Below are 20116 nucleotides of genomic sequence, written 5' to 3'. Positions count from 1 at the left end.
ACTGCTATAACATGAAATATATTCAGAATGCAGATAAAACAGAGCAGGAGACATACAATTCTCCCCCCCCCCCCCGAGGAGTACAGTCACAAATTTAATTGACACATTATTTTAACGAGTATAGAAGCATGTCCTCTGGAATGGTGGCCGAAGCATGAAGGGACATATGAATCTTTAGCGCATCTGGCACGTAAATACCTTGCAATGCCAGCTACAAAAGTATCATGCAAATGCCTGTTCTCACGTTTAGGTGATGTAAATAAGAAGCAGGCAGCAGTATCTCCTGTCAATGTAAACAAACTTGTTTGTCTAGCGACTGGCAGAATAAGAAGTAGGACTGAGTGGACCTGCAGGCTCTAAAGTTTTACACAGTTTTGTTTTTGAGTGCAGTTATGTAACCAAAACAAATCTGCATTTGTAAGTTACACTTTCACGATAAAGAGATTGCACTTCAGTACTTCTATAAGGTGAATTGAAAAATACTATTTCTTTTATCATTTTTACAGTGCATATATTTGTAATAAAAATATAAAGTGAGCACTGTGCACTTTGTAGTCTGTATTGTAATTGAAATCAAAACTGAAAACGTAGAAACACAGCCAAAAATATGTAATAAATTTCAATTGGTATTCTATTGTTATAAGTGCAATTAATTGCGATTTTTTTTGAGTTAATTGTGTGAGTTAACTGTGATTGACAGGCCTAATATCAATATAACATCCTCAGAGGCAGAGAAAGCACAGAAATCTTCACAGCAGCAAAGAAATCTTTGCTAAAAATTGTTGACTTAATGGTGAAATATCACATTTAAAGTAACAATTTAATTCAAAAGCAAAAAAGTGTGAGTACTTCAATTTCAGCTTCCAGAAGTCATCTAGGCTTTTTCAGAGGGTTTATTTATACAAAGCAGGAGTTCAACCCAAAATTATGTTACTCACCAATTAGCCTAAGTGTTGATGCTACAATAATATCTGGAATAGGTGAAACAGTCTCATGTCCTTTCCTATGCTTTACCCACTGATCCATGACAGGCCATAGCTCTTTACTGTGAAAGAAAACTGGAGTTGAAAACATAAGACTGGAAAGAGTATGTACAGGTAAGGTACTGACAATCATACGATAAAATTAAATTGAAAAGCTGTGTAATAAGTTATCATGCATCTTTTATAATCTCACTTGCTCAATAATTAATCTACTTGAAACTTGTACATTCCCAATCCCTGAGCAGCTGTTTGTTTGTTTAAATTAACCTGTTAGAGAAATGACTTACCACCTGAAGCAGAAACTCAAAATATTAGACTTGTCACAGTGTGGCTGGGTTACAGCTATTCAATACTGGAGCAGTTTTGGATACAATGCATTTCAATTTTTAGTTGCATTTTCTAGTCACACTTATGTCTGTTGGAAACTAACCATTGTCTTCAGAAGATGATCAAGCATTTTGCCTACTCTTATACATTGGGCTGAACCAAGCATCCCAGAGGTGCTCCTAAATTTACAAAGCAAACCGTTCTGGTAACATGCTGTTTTGACACTGATGTTTTCTTGCTATAGTACCAGAAACAGTTTTGTAAATCATTGTTGACCAGTTACTGTTGCTGTTCTAGTATGGCTTGATACTACCAAAACCAGTAGTCATTTTATAGCCTGGATTGTCATCAGTTAGAGAAACAGATTGATCAATACAGGATTTTGTTTTTAAAAATCATAGGTTAAAAGCAAAATAATTGGCTTTTGAATATAACGAACAGGAAAAAATTGTTAACATTTTGAAGTAAGGAGTAAGTAGCACAATACCTTATGATATTGTCATGGGTCCAACTCCATTTCAGGTGACAGCAGAGGAGATCAATAGCAAGTATACATTCCCAAATGCTGTCACTCAGATCTTCTCCATATCGCTCACTCAACTGGAATTCCATTTTTGGACACAACTGTATTGCTAAAAGCAGACTTGAGACCATAATGCCTGGATCCAAAGGTGGACTCTGGAAAATTATAATCAAATTTATCTTAAAACAGGAAAAGGCAACTATCCAGAACTGAGCATACTTTTCTGAGTGTTCAATCCTAAAAATGGCCAGCAGGCAAAACCATCATCCACTATTTTCACAGGAGTTTATTTGGTGCAAATATTATAATTTGATTACTTTTGGAGTTATAACCCCCATTTGTATGTAGTCAATATTTTCCTTTTCTACACCTGGTGTCATTCCAAACATGATTTTTTTTGGCAGTTAGAACATTTTCATTTGAATTATGCTACGGTGAGAAAACATTTTCCACTGCCAAAAGGCTCATAACTCACATTAGTGAATTTCTGAAATTAAAATTTTGTGATTATCTAATCCTTACTAGAGGCTAGTTTCCAAGCAAGTGTGTCAAAAATATTTTAAACTAGCTAAGTAATAAGTGATTAAAAACTATTTTGCACATCCAAACTGAAGCTAGACTAATCAGTGGATTTAAATGCAGATATATTTTTTGAACATTCAAAATATTTAAATGCTGCTCTCACAGCACAAACTGAGCTGGTGCAGAACTAATTTTCTCAGGACAGACATTCGTACAACAGAATAGCAGTAAATTCTGGAATGCTTATGCATTACACCAAACTGATACTGTGACCTTGAATGAAACAGTGATTTAATACCTTCATAGACAGGGTGAATTCTGATTGGATAATATGGATCTTTATACAAGGAGCTGTTACTTACCAGGACCTCTTCTTCCAAAGTTGCCTCTGTGTATTTCCCCTTTTGGAATATGATGCCCTCCACACAGAGATGGAACTGCTTTGAAAAGCCACATCCATTGGGGAAGAAAGGGTGATCATGAGAGATCTCACATGAGAGCAACGTCTTCACCCTACTCCACATAAAGGAGTGCCACCACTGCCTCAGTTCCTTCCTTCTACCTGCAGCACCCTGGTATTTTATAGAACTCCAAGGCAGAGGGGTAGATAGGCAAGTAGCATGAATGCACACAGGTGACTTCAAAGAAAAAACAGTTACCTACCTTTTTGTAACTGTTGCTCTTCAAGATACGTTGCTCATGTCCATTCCATTCTAGGTGCGTGTGCACCCACGAGCACAGTTGTCGGAGATTTTTGCCTTAGCGATATCTGTAGGGTTGGCTGTGGCGCCCCTTTGAGTGCTGTGCTCATGCGTTGGTATATTAGGCGTCGCCGACCCTATATCCTCTCAGTTCCTTCTTGCCAGCAACTCCAGCAGAAGAGTAAGGAGGGCGGGTAATGGAATGGACATGAGCAACACATCTCGAAGAACAGCAATTACGAAGAGGCAGGTAACTGTTTTTCTTCAAGTGCTTGCTCATGCAGATTCCATTCTAGGTGACTTGGAGGTAGGCTTGGAGTTCACAGTCTAGCGGCTTGCAGCACTACTCTACCAAAGCTAGCATCGTCCTGGGCTTGCTGGTTTAAGTGCTCAATGGGACATAAACGTGGACGGACAACCAGGTGGTCGCCCTACAGATGTCCTGGATAGGCACTTGAGCTTGGAAAACTGCCAAAGAGGCTGGCGGCCTGATTGAGTGGGTGGTTCCAATCACTGGAGGGGGCACCTTTGTCTGACTGTAGCAGCAGTGAATGCAGGCAGCAATCCAAGTATGGTTTTGAGACCCAGGGGATTTGGGTCTTGGGTTCCCCAGGAAAGATTTTGAGGGACAGAGAGTGTACTCAAACACTATATTATGGGTTGGTGGCAGCATGATAAGATCTAAGATAGGAATTAAGCTTAGTAGGGAATAAGTAGGTCTCCACTTTCTGGAGGCTAAAGTTCAAAGTGGGAAAGAGATGCCTGACATGGTGGTCCCAAAACACTATATTTTTGGGTGGTGGCAGCTCTATCATTTCTAAGCTAGTAATTAAGCTTAGAGGGGTTCATGCAGATACCCCATCTTCTGAACGCTAAGGTTCAAAGTGGGGAATCATATCTTGACACACACTCCCTCTTGTTTCTGACCCATCTCCCAGGTCTTCATGTTCCCCACTTACCTGTGGCCTTTGCTCACCTGTCCCCATCGAACCTAGTTTAAAGCCCTCCTCACTAGGTTAGCCAGTCTATGTGCAAATAGGGTCTTTCCCCTCCTCGAAAGGTGAATGCCATCTCCGCCTAGCAGTCCTTCCTCAAATAGCATCCCGTGGTTGAGGAAGCCAAAGCCCTCCTGGCGACACCATCTTCACAGAAAGGCATTCACCTCCATGATGCATCTGTCTCTGCCCGGGCCCCTACCTTTGACAGGACGAATCGAAGAGAATACCACCTGCGCTCCAAACTCTTTCACTTGTACTCCCAGAGCCCTGTAGTCACTCTTGATCCGCTCAGTGTCACACCGCGCAGTATCATTTGTGCCCACATGGATGAGTAGCATGGGGTAGTAGTCAGAAGGCCGGATAATCCTAGAGAATGCCTCTGTAACATTTCGGATAAGGCCCCTGGCAGGCAGCATACCTCCCGAGATGAAATGTCAGGGTGACAGATGGGCGCCTCTGTCCCCCTCAGCAGAGAGTCTCCAACCACCACTATCCTACGTTTCCTATTTTCAGTGGTGGCAGCAGACCTCCCAGCCTTAGGGGTAGGAGGCTTCTCCTCCTTTACTATAGGGGGTGATTCCTTCTCTCCTGTATCAAGAAGAGCATAACGGTTACCTATTACCACGGCGGGAGGATTCGCAGCAGGCGTGGAGCACTGCCCGCTGCCAGTGTCCACCCTGAGCCATCTCCTTCTCCACCAGTGCTGTGTCAGTAGTCCTGTGAACTGGGACAGCTACCTCAGCTGTCCCCACATGGACACTGTTCAGGAATTGCTCGTGGATACGGATGCTCCTCAACCTAGCCACCTCCTCCTGTAGCTCTCCCATCTGCTGCCTGAGAGATTCCACCAGTAGGCACCTTTCACATTGGATGACCCCCCCCCCCAAGCCTGGATATCAGTAAGTGGAAATGGCAAGTTACAGTCTTTGCAAAACCACACCATAATCTGGGTAGAAGCATCCATGCTCTGGTGCTCTGTCTGACTACAGGCGCAGGTGAAGGAGACAGAAGCAGTGCTGCCATAGGTGTTGCGGGTCTTCCTAACCATCGCAAGCCTCCCTCTGTCAACCTCCCTCTCAAACTCCCCTGTCTGCAGCTCCCTGTCCGCTCCGCTCTACTTTAAAGAGAAAGGATTTGGATTAAGTTTGGTTTATAGGTTTTCAAGGGGCTAACGGGTCACAGATAGGACTGACAAGGGACCCCTGCTCCCTTCCCACTCCTCTTCCGAACTCCCTTGTGAAACTCCTGGTTAGCAGCCCCTGGTCGCTTGTGCGTGGCTTTATAAAGCCCTGGCCTGAGTGAATGCCCCGCCCACTGGTTAAGGCTCAGCCAATTACCAGAGGCTTCTAGCTTTCAAACCTTCCTTTGTAGCTCAGCCTCCAACTGCCAGCTATGATGATCAGATGATGCTGATCACTTCCGGATGGAGGGACCACTCATGATGAGATGAGACGGTCCTGCTGAGGCGATCTGCCAAAGCGTTCCTAGCCCTGGAGAGGTATGTGGCTACAAGATAGATGATGTGTTGTACACAGAAGTTCCAGAACCTCAGGGCTTCCTGGCCAAGGGCAGATGAGCTGGCTCTGCCTTGTTTCTTGATACAGAACATAGCTATTGTATTGTCCAACAGGACTTGGACACCCTGCTTTTTATGTGAGGTAGAAAGGCTTGGCAGGTCAGGCAAACTGCTCTGAGCTCCCTGACGCTGATGTGTAGAGAGCAATCTTGACTTGACCAAGACATGGTGTGCTGAGATTGCCCAGGTGGGCTCCTCACCCCAGGTCCGAAGCATCAAAGATTAGGGTCATCAACAGGGACGGAGCCACCATGTGAGTGACAACAGTATGAGGTCTGGGACCCTGATCACAGGGTCCACGCTATGTCTGTTGGGGACATAGACTGAAGCCAGGCATGCTTGCAGGGGCTGGAGGTGGAGCCACGTGTGCCAGACCACATAAGTGCAGGCCGCCATGTGGCTTAACAATTTCAGGCATGTGTTAGGAGTGGTGAGAGGGTAGGTTTGCATGCATAAGATCAGGTCCACCATGGCTTGGAACCAAGCCTGAGGAAGGAAGGCTCAAGCCCAAGTAGAGAGTCGAGGACCACTCCAATGAACTCTGTGTTGCACTGGAATAAAGGCAGACTTTTTCTCATTTATTAACAGCCGCAGGTCATGACAGGTGGAGCAAACCAAATTAAGATGATATCGCACTTGATTATGAGATCGATCCATTATTAACCAGTTTAAGTATGGATAAATTTGAGCCCCTCGGTGCCTCTGGCCACTGGCGCTATGCACTTTGTAAACACTCTCAGGGCCAACGAGTAACTGAAGGGCAGCAGATGGAAGGCTGAAAATGGTGGTGGACCAAAACAAAACGGAGGAAAAACCTGTGCCCTGCGAAAATGGGAATATGCATTCTTTAAGTCGAGGGCAGCTTACCCACTCTCCCGGATGCAGGGACCATGCAAAGAGACCATGCAAACCTTGAACTTCTCGAGAGACTTGTTGAGGCAGCACAGGTCCAGAATGGGTCTGAGGATTAGGAAATAGCAGGAGTAGAACCCTTTCAAGTCTGGAGGGACATCCTCTACTGCCCCCAGCATAGGAGGTTCTCAATCTCTTGAATGAGTAGCTGCTCATGAGAAGTGCCCCTGAGGAGGAACAGGGAAAGGGGGTGGAAGGAAGGGTTGGCCACGAACTGTAGGGTGTAGCCCGAAGACAATATATTAAGCACCCAACGATCCAAGCTCAACCATGACCAGAAGAGGCACAGGAGGTTGAGGAAAGAGTAGTGGTGGTGGGGGTGTGTGTGTTATCCTGAGAAGTGACTGGGACACTGTCCTCGGGTGCATCCTTAAAATGCCAGCTTCTGGCTTCCTTGGCCTCTGGAAGAATCAGGCTGGGTAGAGGAACAGGAAGACAAAGGGTGACGCCCTTTAAATCCTTCTTGTAGGAGCTGGATCGAGGGAAACCCCACAATCTCGACAGAGGGGGATGGATCAGCTTTCTAGCCTGCTGAGGAGTGGGTAGGACTGGGTGACGGCACGGGAGCCTTTAAGGATGTGGAGCTGTGCATTGGTCAGCTTAAAAAAGAGCTCTGATTCCTCAAACAGGAGGTCCTGGAGGGTAGTCTGCACCTCCGGGGACAGCCCGGAGAACTGTAATGAGGAGTTGCACCTCATGACCACCGCAGAGGTGACTATCCTGCCCGCTGAGTCGCAGCATCCCTGGCCATCTGGACAGCGACTCTTGCCACCCCTCTGCTCTCTTCCACCAGTGTGGTAAACTCCTTTGCTCAGTCCTGTAGGAAGCTCTCCTTCAACTTGCTGATGGAGTCCCACAGATTGAAGTTGTACCTTGGTTAGACACTCAAAATTGCAGGCTGGCTGTCGAATACATTTTCCTGAAACCAGTCCAGTTTCTTGGCATTTTTATTTTTTGGTGTGCTGCTCACCTGGCTCTGCCTATCCCTTTCATTGATGGTGGACATAACCAGGGACCCTACTGGACCCTTTGCTGGGACATAGTACTTCTTTCCTGCCTTCTTGTAGGTAGGCAGAATGGAAGAGGGGGTGTGCCACACAGACTTAGCAATTTTTAGGACCCTTAAGTGGCCAGGTAATGCGACTTGGGCCAGGGTGGAGGAGGGTCTGACATTAAAGAGGTCAGACTCCTCTGCAAGCTCCTCAATCTCCAAGCTCAGATTAGCAGCCACCCTTCTGAGCATGGCTTGGTGCTCCTTGAAGTTATCAGAGGGCATACTCATTTGCAAGGGGCCCACTACCACTTCATCCAGAGATGATGAAGATGACTGCACCACAGGGGGAGTGAGGCTTCCCTTTACTCATCTACGGTCAGCTCCTTGGGCGTCTGTGCCCACTGCATCACCCTGTCGGATTCAGCACTGTGCTCCAACTCCAGTAATGGCTGTGACATTGGCAGTGTGTTCGATGCGACCTAGGAGAAACAGTGGGAGTATGGGACCAGCATAACAGGTACACCCCATGGGTTCCAAAAATGCCACTGAGTGGGCCCCTGTTCCTGCCTCCACACCACCGCTACAGGAGCTGTGCTGGTCTCAGGGCCTCGTGGCAAGTCGCCTTTTATAGGTGAGGGGGCTGAACTGTTCTTTGGACCATTGTTCTTCTGTTGACCAGGTCAGAGCGTCGATGCCTGAGTCTACTGACTCCCTCTTGTCAGCAACTGGTAAGGAGAGGGCGAGGATCGGTGCCTGCCCGAACAGCGGTACTGGGGAGCTAGAGACCGGTGCCGTGACTGGAAATAATACTGTGCCAGGGTATCAATGCCTGAGAGACTGTCTAGGCGATGGTGATCTGCACCAAGACAATCTCTGGTAGGTGGCCTGATGGTACTGTGGGTACAGGGGTCAGCATCGGGGCTCAGATGTCCTGTATCTCGTAGGTTGAGACCTTGGCGTCAGGGACCTGGGTCTTCTGACTGGGGCTGCTTTAGAAGGGGGTCCCATAACCAGCTTGCCCGAAGATGCCGGGGCCTTGGCGGGGCCTGTTGCCTGGCTTGGCATCTGTGATGCCTGACTGTCTACCTGCTCTTTGGTTGCCAGGCCTGCTTTGGGCACAGATGGCTCTACAAGGGGACAGGACCCCCTGCTGTTCCCGGAGTCAGAGGTGGGTCCCTGGCTGAGCTGGAGGTCCGACTGCAGCATTACCGCAAGTAGCTGCATGGCAGGCACATGGCCTAACACAGGTCCTTTGCCTGAAGCCTCCTTTCTCTGTGGTGCCGGCGGCTCCATCGACTTTGACTGCTTCGTATGTGCCAGCGAGGGGGAACGGTGCCAGGCAGATTCTGGTGCCAGTGGTGCGCTGCATGCCAATGCCGAAGTGCCGGGCGTGGACTCCGACCAAGAGGGCTCCGAGGTAGGATGAAGCGCAGCCTCCACGAGGAGGGCCCTCAAGCAAATATCCCACTCCTTTTGAGTTCAAGGGTGAAAGCTTTTGCAGATCCTGCACTTGTCCTTTCTGTGGGACTCCCCCAAACACTTTAAACAATTACCATGGGGGCCGCTAATGGGACTCCAAATGACTGCATGATGAGCATGGCTTAAAGCCCTGCTCCGAGGCAAATCCCCAACCAGGACTAACTACTCCAACACTTAACTTAGTTAGACCATTAAGTACCTAACAACTAAAAACAAAGAAGACAGAACAATGCACTGTAAGAACCCCTAATACTCTTGCGATGCAAGACAAGAAGCTCCAACCAATTATATGGGTGGCAAGAAGAAACAGAGGGAGTAGTGTTTGTGGTATCCAATATACCAGCATATGAGCATGGAACTCCAGGGGGCGCCACAGCCAACTCTATATCCATATCCTATATCCTCTGCTAAGGCAAAAATCTCCGACTGCTCACATGGGCACACACACACCCAGAATGGAATCGACATGAGCAAGCACTCGAAGAACAGATACTGATAAGTAACCTCTCTTTCATGATTGAGAGGCTCTGTATTCCCACTTCAGGGAGAATAGCAAGTGGTGTCCTACCAGGACGGCTGTGGGCAAGGAATTCTCAGCTAAATATGGACCATTTTCCCCAACCAGGGATCAGAGCACAAAGCTAAATCCAAAGAGTACTGATTGGTGAACGTGTACACTAAACTTCAAGTAGCTACATTATATATCTCCACTAGGGGAACATGCCAGAGGCATGCCACTAATGCAGTGGTGGCTCTAGTGGAGTCATTCTTTAAACCAGGGGACACTGGTTTCCTAGCAAAGACGTAACAGTGTTCCTGTTTGGTAAAAAAGTACTATTATCTCAATTTTACAGATGGGGCATGGAACCACAGAGAGGTTAACTGACTTGCCCAAGTTCACACAGTAAGTCTTTGGTACCTGAACCCAGATCTTCCAAGTCCTAAGCTAGTGCCATAACTAGTGAACCATCCTTCATCTCCCCATATGCTACACATAATGTATAGGATTTTCTAAAGGGCTTGGTATTTTCCAGGTAAAAACAAAGCATTCGTTTTACATCTAGAATATGGAGAAGAGTTACCCCAGGCTGGGAATGGGGTCTGCGGAAAAACATGAAGAAGGAGATAGGTGAAAATCTGAGACCACTTTAGACACAAAGCTAGGATGGGGCATCATGGTGACTTTGTACCTGTGTACTACAATATGAAGTGGAGCGGCCAAAGCTCATGCACCCTCCTAGCAGATGGCCATTTTGACTGAAAAGCACTCAGTGTGAAAGTGGAATTTTCTGCAATTTTTTTATGAATTATGTGTATCTCAGTTTCCCTCTATAGTTAGTACTAAACCGTCCTCCATCCCCTAGGACTAAGTTTGCTCTTAGGGGCAGCACAGGACATGAGTTACCTTGCTGTCTGGGTTGCAGTGATTAGGGTCATTAAGGAATTGGCTGAAACCTGCTGAAAGTAACAGATCAATGCAGAACCCAAAGGAGACAACGAAAAGCCTCAGTGGCCAGAACATACACCTAGGAAATAACAGCACAGAGGAAGTAGGTTTTTCTTCCACCACACAACACATAAGCTGAGCAGAGACCCCAGCTTAAGAACAGATGACTGAGATGTGACCAGCAAGGGATGAAATGTGGGCTTCTGGAGGAAGCTGGCTGCTCTCTCCTAGGACAAACAAGTGAGTCAAAGAGAGAACCTGAAATAGAATCCACTATACTTGGCTGGTGATCTGCTCTGGCTTGACCAGAATGGACTACGCTTTAACCTTTATTTCTTGATGTTAACATAAGGACTTTGAATGCTGTGTTCCAGCTGACTAATAAACCCTACTCTATTTTGAAAAGATTGTTTGGTGTCACTACAAATACTTGAGGGAGGCATGGAGGGTGCATTAATCCCTGAAGAGTGTATAAGCGTCTAAAATCTGTCTGATCTACCAGTCCTTGTCCCCATCCTCAAAGGAAACTTGCACAACACTTTCAAAAGACAAGCCTGGGAGATAAAATTCCTAACTCTGATAGACACTAAAAACCATGGACTGAACACAGACTGGATTTGCTGTAATAAGCCATAATCTCTAACCCACTATCCCCCTTTTTGTCCTATGACTGCAGAGGTGTTAATGGGCTTCTCTACCTTGAATGGTCCCTTAGAATATGTGCTACCTAGTTGTGCTAAATGATCTGTCCCATCTTGCACTTAGCTGTGACACTCAGCGTATCTTTTCTACACCTAAAGAGTTTATGTGGCTCAAAAGCTTGTATCTCACACCAACAGACGTTGGCCCAATAAAACATATTACCTTACCCACCTTCTCTCTCTAATATCCTGGGACCAACATGGCTACAACTACGCTATATGTAATTATGATAAGCAGATACTGCTCCATGTGGACTTTTAAGAAAGTTATACCTAAGCCCTGAGACTTAAGGTGCAGAAGGTACTCTAAGACTGCAGCTAACATTGTGCCAATATTTAATAATGATATATGTGACGACCCAGGTAATTTATAGGCCTATCAGTCTGATATCAATCCCAAGCAAGATATTAGAGTGTCTGATACAGCACTTGCATAATAAAGAATCAAAGGAAAGGTAATATAATTAATGCCAATCAACACGGATTTATAGAAAACAGATGTGTTTATATTAATCTGATCTCATTTAAAAAAAAAAAGAAATACAAATCTGGTTGATAAAAACTAATAGTATTGATGTAATATACTTGGACTTCTATAAGGCATCTGACATATTGCACAAAATTTTGATTAAAAGACTAGAAAGATATGAAATTAACATGGTATACATTAAGTGGATTAAAAACTGGCTAACTGATAGATCTCAAAACATAATGAATAATGATTTCTCATTTACAAACAGGTGTGTTTGTAGTGGAGACCCACAGGAATAAATTCTTGGTCCTATGCTATTTAACATTTTTATTAATGACCTGGAAGAAACCACAAAATCACCACCAATAAAGTTTGCAGATGACACAAATTGGAGTGGTAAATAATGAAGTGGACAGGTCATTAATACAGAGTGTTCTGGATCGCTAGTTAAGCTGTGCTCAAGCAAGCAATACACATTTTAATATGTCTAAGTGTAAACATATAAATCTAGAGACAAAGAACGTAGGCCATACTTACTGAATGGGAGTTCTATCCTGGGAAACAGGGATTCAGGGGTCATGATAGATAAACAACTGAACATGAGCTCCCAGAGTGAGACTGTGGTCAAAAGAACTAATGCAATACTGGGATGCATAAACAGGGGAATCTCGAATAAGAGTCAAGAGCCTATTTTACCTCCGTATTTGGCACTGGTACGACTGCTACTGGAATACTGTGCCCAGTTCTGGTATCCACAATTCAAGAAGGATGTTGATAAACTGGAAGAGGTTTGGAGAAGGTTAAGAAGTGACTTGATCGCTGACTACAAGTACCTACACAGAGAACAAATATTTAATAATGGGCTCTTCAATCTAACAGAGAATGGTCTAACATGATGCAATGGCTGAAACTTGAGGCTAGACAAATGCAGACTGGAAAGAAGGTGCACATTTTTAACAGTCACAGAATTAATCACTGGAACAATGTACAAAGGGTCATAGTGAATTCTTCATCACTGATAATTTTTAAATCAAGATTGGATATCTTTCTAAAAGATATATACTACGAATTATTTTGGAGAAGTTTTATGGTTTGTGTTATACAGGAGATCCGACTAGATGATCAGTGAGGTCCCTTCTGGCCTTGGATTCTAGGAACAATGTGCACCCCAATCCAGAATAGACACATCAGTGATTATTATGATTAAAAGAGATGGGGCAGAGTAAAGTATACCTCCTGGAGAATGCTGTTCCTGTTCTACCATCAACAAAACTGTTCAAGCACTTGAAGAAGGATGGTCTGTCTCCTCTGTGAGCAATGCATATTTAGTGTGCAGTGTTCTGCCACCTACAGGTGCATAGATCTCATGTTCAGATGAGCAAACAATGTGACATAGGTCAATGAGGACATCAGACCTAATGGCCTTAGCAAACACTGTGTGGTCTGCACTGATTGTTCAGAGAAGCTCTGATGCCCTTAACACTTTCCTGTGCCAATGGTGCAATCTGAGGGATTCACTCCCTGTAAAGGGCCAAGGAGATTGCAGTCTCAAGACCTTAGCAGAAGGTGCTGTTGAATCCATAGCAGAGGGATCTCTCTTGAATCCTACAAGAGAATTTTGGCACACAAGCTGGGCTCATTGAGTACTACCAACAGGCCGATTAGAGTATCAGGCTCCAGGCAACAACAGGCAAGAGATAAGGCTGGACCCACAACATCTCTCTCCCTTCTGGTCCTGAGAATGAAGGCAGAGCACGATGTGCACTGGGTAGCAGAGTGGGCCTCATCCATACAGAAGGGACTGGATGTGGGTCTCAGATTCTGGTATGATTGTTGGCAAGAGGTGTACCTCTTATAGGCTTTCGGGGGTTCAAGATCCAACATGATCTCAGTAAGGGGCCCAGACCCAACAGCAAGTTAGGACTATTTATACTACAACTAATTAAACTACACTACACTATTTACAATATAATGTACAAAGCTAGCGTCTTGACCTGAGGACACAACAGAATGAGTTCCGTTCCATTTGTGGCAGTGACAAAGGAAAAAGCTGGTGGGGTGGAGGGTGCACTCCCTTCTACAGGGCATGTCACTGATGTCACCTTCATGTGAGATCTCTCCTCACCCAACAGATATTGCTTTTCAAAGCAGTTCAGAAGCTCAATGCCAGACGTGTTAAATCCCATGAGTGGCAATTCAGAGGCCCTCAAGTAGAAGCACCAATTTTAAGATTGCCTTAATCATAATTCTACCCCCTTCTGCGTCCACCCAGTGCACTGAGTGAGAAAGGGATTCTATTGGAAAAAACAAATAAATGATCATGTTATTAAAGACTGCATCATAATGCAAACACACAAGGGGACAAAATTAAGGTTGCACAGGCAACTGTAAATCTGGCATTTTTAAACTCTTCAGTACTTGACCTGCAATCTGTATTTTAAAGAGATTTTTTTGTATGTAATTTTCTAAAATTTGTTGGGATTTTTTAAAAGGAAAAAGATAAACATTTCTATTATACAATTGTAACTACTGCCCCATCATGCATCATCAGCAGGCTTGAACCCTAATCCTCCAGCACTGCATAAACTCCTACAACTTGAGATATGGAATGAATAGACTAGTAGGCAGCATGAGTACATTTATCTCAGAGTGGGAATAAGTCACCAGTATCACACACTGGTTCTCCAGATCAGTTCTCACCTCTGCCTGCTAGATGTAGAGGGCCTCTTGTCCTATGTTGTTGCTCCATGGGCAGATGGGAGAGGCTGCTAACATATTCATGCGCTGGGTCTGAGAAGCTATGGGAGGAATCCAGCCTGGTCGTCTTCTTGCCCTACACTACTACAGATGCTCTGGTAGCATCCTGATGTTTCCAATGCAGCATGTACTGCTCCTGCAGTGGTATGGGCCCAGCTCTTTAGAACATTCACGTTAAGTTATTTTGTCTCTTACCAAAATTTTCAGAGTAAAGCAAACTGAAGGTAAATAGCAATTTTTAACTGTTAAATATCCAAAACATTTCAGTTTGTTTTTAAATTCTTCCTCTTCCCTCCACAAGTTCAGAAAACTCTGCTAACACACAATGATTACACATCTTATCCTATTCAGAGTTAATCTACATCAGCATTTATAAAACTGAGTGACCTACAACTCAGGAAGCAGCTAAAATGTGCACGATTTATAAATAAAATTTATTGTTCAGTTTAGTCTTAGCTTCTGGGCATGTTACTCAAACAAATGTTTTAACTGTGTAAATTTACACTATTCGTCTGACTTGTAAATTATGCTGTAAATTTAAGAAATCTGAAGGACGCTGCACAACAAACAAAAAAACCACTTCGGAAATGTGCTCTGATGTAACCTAGAGGTGCTTCTCAAGAATCATTCATCTCTTACTTTAGAAGTAGCACTTCTTTTTATTCAAATCATTTAATATTTAGCACTGGTGGAAGAATCCGTCCCAGAGAAACAGGCACTAACAGCCAAAACTTCCAGTTCATAGTGATTTACAGAACATAAACGAGAAATGGTGTGAAAGCTGCTGAACTAGTCACTGCAATGGCACCAAAGAAAACTAGAAATACCACCTAAGAATCAGTAATTACACATTTTGCTACAGAAGTGTATTATTATACTACTGTTTTCTTAGGCCTGAGCTACACACAGTTGTGTACGTCTTTTTTTTTTTTTAAACTGAAATGGTCATACTGGTAGAACCTCTAATGTTGGACACATTTACTGTACAAAAGTGTCTTCTACCAATGTAGCTTATTCCCTTTCACATACGGGAATTGTAGTACTGGTATAATACACTTTTACACCAATATAACACAATCCACAACAGGAGGGTTACATCATTAAATATAATAGTATAAAGCAGTACAACTTGTCTAGAGACAAGTCCTTTATGAAGATGTAGACAGATTTAGAAGTTTATAATGGAGGCAACTCATTTTACCACATCAAATGGAATGTAGTTATTGAAATATAATACTTCTATGCACTAAAGAGGCATTCTATAGCCTGTTACATTAGATACAAAAAATACTGTGTATGGATATAAGTGTTGGTGTGTTACAAAGGCTTTATCAGCATGAATGAGATGGCTATAATACTTGTTAGTAACGTAATTCACCTGTGGTTTTCAAGTCATCTCAGAAAAATAATCTCATGTAGGAGGAACAACAATGGCCTTTATTTCTCCAGAGATAAGGTGGGGGAGGTATGGAAAGGGTGATGAGTTTTAGGATGGAGCAGAGAGGAAAGCTATGGGTGAGACTTATAATTGGGAGGGAGGGGGCAAGGCTTTATAAAATCAGAGTTACAACAGGAAAGTCAGGTACAAGCTAACAGACTTTCAGGCAAAGTTTAAAAAAAGAAAAGGCTTAGTAAGTAAAAGGATACATGTATAAAGATAAACCATCAAGGTTTTAACAAAATGAGACTTGACAGTAGTAAAAAGCAATAAAAAGCTGCAGCATTAGTTGTGAAATTTAAGTTTATCTGGGGGACTTGTACAGTGTGCCTTCTTTGCCTTTAGTCTGCAAGGCTTTGATCTTTCATAGGAATCAGTGCAGGCTAAGGGACCTACCCAAACAGTAAAAGTGCAAGTTACCTTTTCCCAACTGAGATAAGCACGCAGACAGTTCAGCACCTCTCCTCGCGCACGTTTCCTGACAACTAACTGCATAGCTTTGTTGATCACGCCTTGGAAGGAGAATATATCATCCCACACATTTGTGATAAACAAAGTTAATTTGGCAGATTCTGGGAAGTCTGGGAGAGAAAAGAGAAAGGATAAATCAAAAAAAACTCTGAATACCCTTTTTAAATCTACTGCTCAGATTGCAAAGGCTAACTCCTTACAGATATTTTTCCTAATTTTTCCAGTGTGTAAAACAAGTGCACATGATACATTAGCACATTTAAAACAAATTTTTGAGTTACTTTACCAAAATAATTGTCAGAAGATTAGTATACAGTCTTGACATATACACAGTATCTTCAAAATCATTCATCTTTTAAATAAGAATGATAGGAACTGGTAGTGTAATTCAAATTAATGATTTTTGGCATATTGTTAAAGTCAAATCCAAGATTATGAGATTTGACAAAGATATTTCAGTTTATTTTGTGCAGTTCATAGAATATTAGGATTAGAAGGGACCTCAGGAGGTCATCTACTCCAACCCCCTGCTCAAAGCAGGACCAATCCCCAGACATATTTTATACCCCAAATCCCTAAATGGCCCCCTCAAGGATTGAACTCTCTCAACCTGGGGTTTAGCAGGCCAATGCTCAAATCACTGAGCTATCCCTCCCCCAGTCTAGTTAGTTGCACTGCTTCCCTTTTTGTGTGGGGCTTCATTTTTGAACCTAGTAGTACCTCTGCCTTTCACAGAATCCCCTGACAAGGAGTTCCATAGGTTGACTCTGAACTGTGTGAAGAAATACTTCCTAGGTTTGTTTTAAACTGGCTGCCTATTAATTCCATTGCATGACCCAATTCTTGTGTTACTGAAGTGATCAACACCACAAACATCCATTCTGACCCCCCCACACACAGGCCACATAATTTCTCCCACAGACTGGATTAACTCTTATCCTTTAGAATGATATCTAAGATCATTTTAAAAACCAAGTGAAGGTGAGTTCCACCACTAGCCTCTGGTAATTGTTAATTACTCTCACAGCTGCAAAATTGTTTCTTATTTCGAGGTTCAACTTCCAATCACTGAATCTCGTTATACCTTGGTCAGCAAGGTTGAACCCTCTTCCCACACTATCAGATATAAATGAAAAAATAAGTACCTATACCCAGTAGCCATGTCACCTCTCAACTTTCTCTGCTTTTAGTTGAGTGCCTTAAGTCTCACATCGTAAGTGTTGTCTTGTTCCTTTGTGAGTTTGTCTACAAACTGAAATAAGTAGTCTTATTTGGAAAGCCGGACTGGTAATTAATCACCCTCATCTGGAGGCTAGCTGGCATGTATACCTTAAAACTCAAGAGGTCCAATTTCTTTTGGGCCTTCTTTCTGAGTAGATTTAAGTTTGGATCTCTCCTGACTAGCTCCTACTACAAGTGAACCTGGTCCCAAATGGGCGTAAATATATTCAAATCCCTTACAGGGACCTGATGCCTCCAGTCAACTCATTGTGAAGCAGCCATTGAGGACGCAGTAGTTCCTCATTTATGAGCATGGTGACCACCTTGGAGTAGAAGCATGAGCCATGTTCAAGAGTTTGTTATTTCTCTTGAGCTACCTCCAACAGTATATCCAAGGTCTCCACCATGTGTTTCATGAGCTCCTTCAACACCTTGAATTCACCCACCAAGACAGCTATAGAAAGATTCACTGTCTCATCTGGGAAGAATGAGAAGATAGCAGCAGGGATCAGCTCTTCCTCTCACAGCTGATACTCTTCTTCACTATCCTCTTCTTGCCTCTACAGTATCCAAGACTGCACCAGCTAGTTTATCTGAGGTGACTTAATTTGTCTCTTTAGGGGAGGATGAACTAGCCCAAGAGACAGAGGATGATGCAGGCTTTCTGGAGTATGGCTGTACACCCTGGAGGTCCAATAGAGCCATGGCTGCTAAACGTAGAAAAACTGAGGTTGGAGACATAGTTTGGGGGGGGGGAGGGTGTCAGGAGGGGTACTCCTTATGAGGGCCAAGTCTTTTTTTGCTACCTCTACAGAATCCTCTCTAGACTCCTTCCCTGACTCCCACTGTGTTACCCATGGAGGGAAAGGTGGACAGGTGGTAGATGAGTCCCTAATATACCCAGCAAAGGAATAAATTTTCATTTTACAGCCAGTGGAGGAGAGGTTGATACTGGAGATACTTCCCTAATCTGGCATACCAGTGACTAACTGATGGTCAAAAAGTGTCCAATCTTGCATGCAAGATGTGCATACTCATTGAGTGGACTATGTGGACAATCACCCAAAGAAGAACTTGGTATCAATACAGTATGCTGAATGTGACCTTGTCTGTTAACATGTACTGTACCCTGTTAGCGAAGGATTTCTTCATATGTTAAAGACGTTATATATGATGAACACAAATGCTGCTAAACCATATATGAAGAATTTTAACTATGAGCTCCATAGCCATGGACAGAGGGAAAGAAATACATGCACACATGGATGGAAAGGAGCAGATACTGGTGAACATGAAGAAATTATCTTCATGATAATTCTGATTCACCAGTGAACTCTGCTGAAATATCTCATCACCACCTGCAACAAGTGCTATGTTTGTTCTCAAGACAAGAGTGAAAGTTAGCAAAGTTTCTTGAGAATCAGACAAAATTGCGGGAGGAGGGCCAATACAAAAGCAGGCTACAGAGTAAGAAAATCCTGGTGCTCCAAAGAGAACAAGATTAGAACTCACCAAGGGGACTCACTGAGATTCCCATGAAATAAAATGTACCAAGCAGGATAGGGAGTCTAACAGTGTTTTAAACAAGAAGTTAAGCAGTCATATGTTGCAAACAAACCTTTTACTATGATTTTTTTTAGATTTAAATAAAATAATTTAAATAATTTGTTGCTATTTGCACTATTTATTCTTTGCATTTCTCTAAACTTGTACATTGAAAATCCATACAGATAGTTGAAAATCAATGAAGACAATTTTAATTTTTGATATTCACCTTCAAGTTCTTAGAATGTATAATGTGTTTTGGGATTGTTTGCTTAAACAGCTTTCATTGGAGTTTAAGATAGATATCTATGAAGCATGTGATGAAAACACAATCTAGAAAGAAAAAAACATATGAACACAAAATGGCTATGCCACACCATACCTTCCTTAAGTAAGCTGTAGCAGAAGAGGCGGGCTCTTTCCAAATCTCCCAACTGCCGACAGATTCCTATGTATACTCTACATAGAGCCTGAGTGAAATTGTGATTCAAAGACATCTTCTGAGTCTTCAGTTTATTGAGAACAGTATGCAGCAGTGGCTCTGCTAAATGCTGTAACACACAAAAGCAATTTTTATTAACATTCATTATCCACAGTACAGTTGACAGAACTTCACAAGTATTATTCTGAGTGTATGCTGAGTAAACAGTTGTGATATTGGCCTTGAAAGAAATATGTTCTTGGTAATTGTACTAAAAAGGTGCATGGTGAAACTTGCAACAAATCTAAAAGGATAAAAATAAAAGTAACCAAGGTGAGGCCAGACCTACCAAAAAAGTATAATAAACTAGAGGCAAACCAGAAGGAACAGTGTGACTTTTCATTGCCCTTCTTTAAATAAAATGAAATTAAAAATGTTCTGTTATCTCATAACTTGATTTACAATAACGTCCTATTAAATAGGACTGGCACATAAATGGAGAAACATCTAGATGAACAATGAAAATTGGGTAGGCAAATTTTGGGATGCTTTAGACTAACCAAAACTAGGCAATATGTTCAAAAGTTTGCAGCCTTTTGCTATGATCATTTTGACAGTATAAATATCT

General features: G+C 43.1%; 1 protein-coding gene across 8 annotated transcripts in view; it reads right to left on the bottom strand.

The window, feature by feature from the left end:
• Positions 1–20116, bottom strand: part of ICE1 (interactor of little elongation complex ELL subunit 1) — a 62564-nt gene that overhangs the window by 9967 nt on the left and 32481 nt on the right. For 5 of the 8 annotated variants that reach the window (XR_003998952.1, XM_030551659.1, XM_030551660.1 and 2 more), the window contains 5 exons: positions 19450–19618; positions 16251–16411; positions 2718–2792; positions 1798–1988; positions 939–1045 (listed from right to left, as the gene is read on the bottom strand). Coding sequence is in view for 7 of the 8 variants with exons in the window: in XM_030551659.1 (XP_030407519.1) it covers positions 939–1045; positions 1798–1988; positions 2718–2792; positions 16251–16411; positions 19450–19618 (703 nt within the window). In the remaining variant the exon portion in view is untranslated. Of the gene's footprint in view, positions 1–938; positions 1046–1797; positions 1989–2717; positions 2793–11139; positions 12983–16250; positions 16412–19449; positions 19619–20116 lie in introns of those variants that run through there. The other 3 variants (XM_030551658.1, XM_030551662.1, XM_030551661.1) reach the window with 3 other exon arrangements.

The sequence above is a fragment of the Gopherus evgoodei genome, chromosome 2, assembly GCF_007399415.2.
Source record: "Gopherus evgoodei ecotype Sinaloan lineage chromosome 2, rGopEvg1_v1.p, whole genome shotgun sequence".
NCBI classification, from domain to species: Eukaryota; Metazoa; Chordata; order Testudines; family Testudinidae; genus Gopherus; species Gopherus evgoodei.
This window is presented reverse-complemented; position numbering and strand designations above follow the sequence as displayed.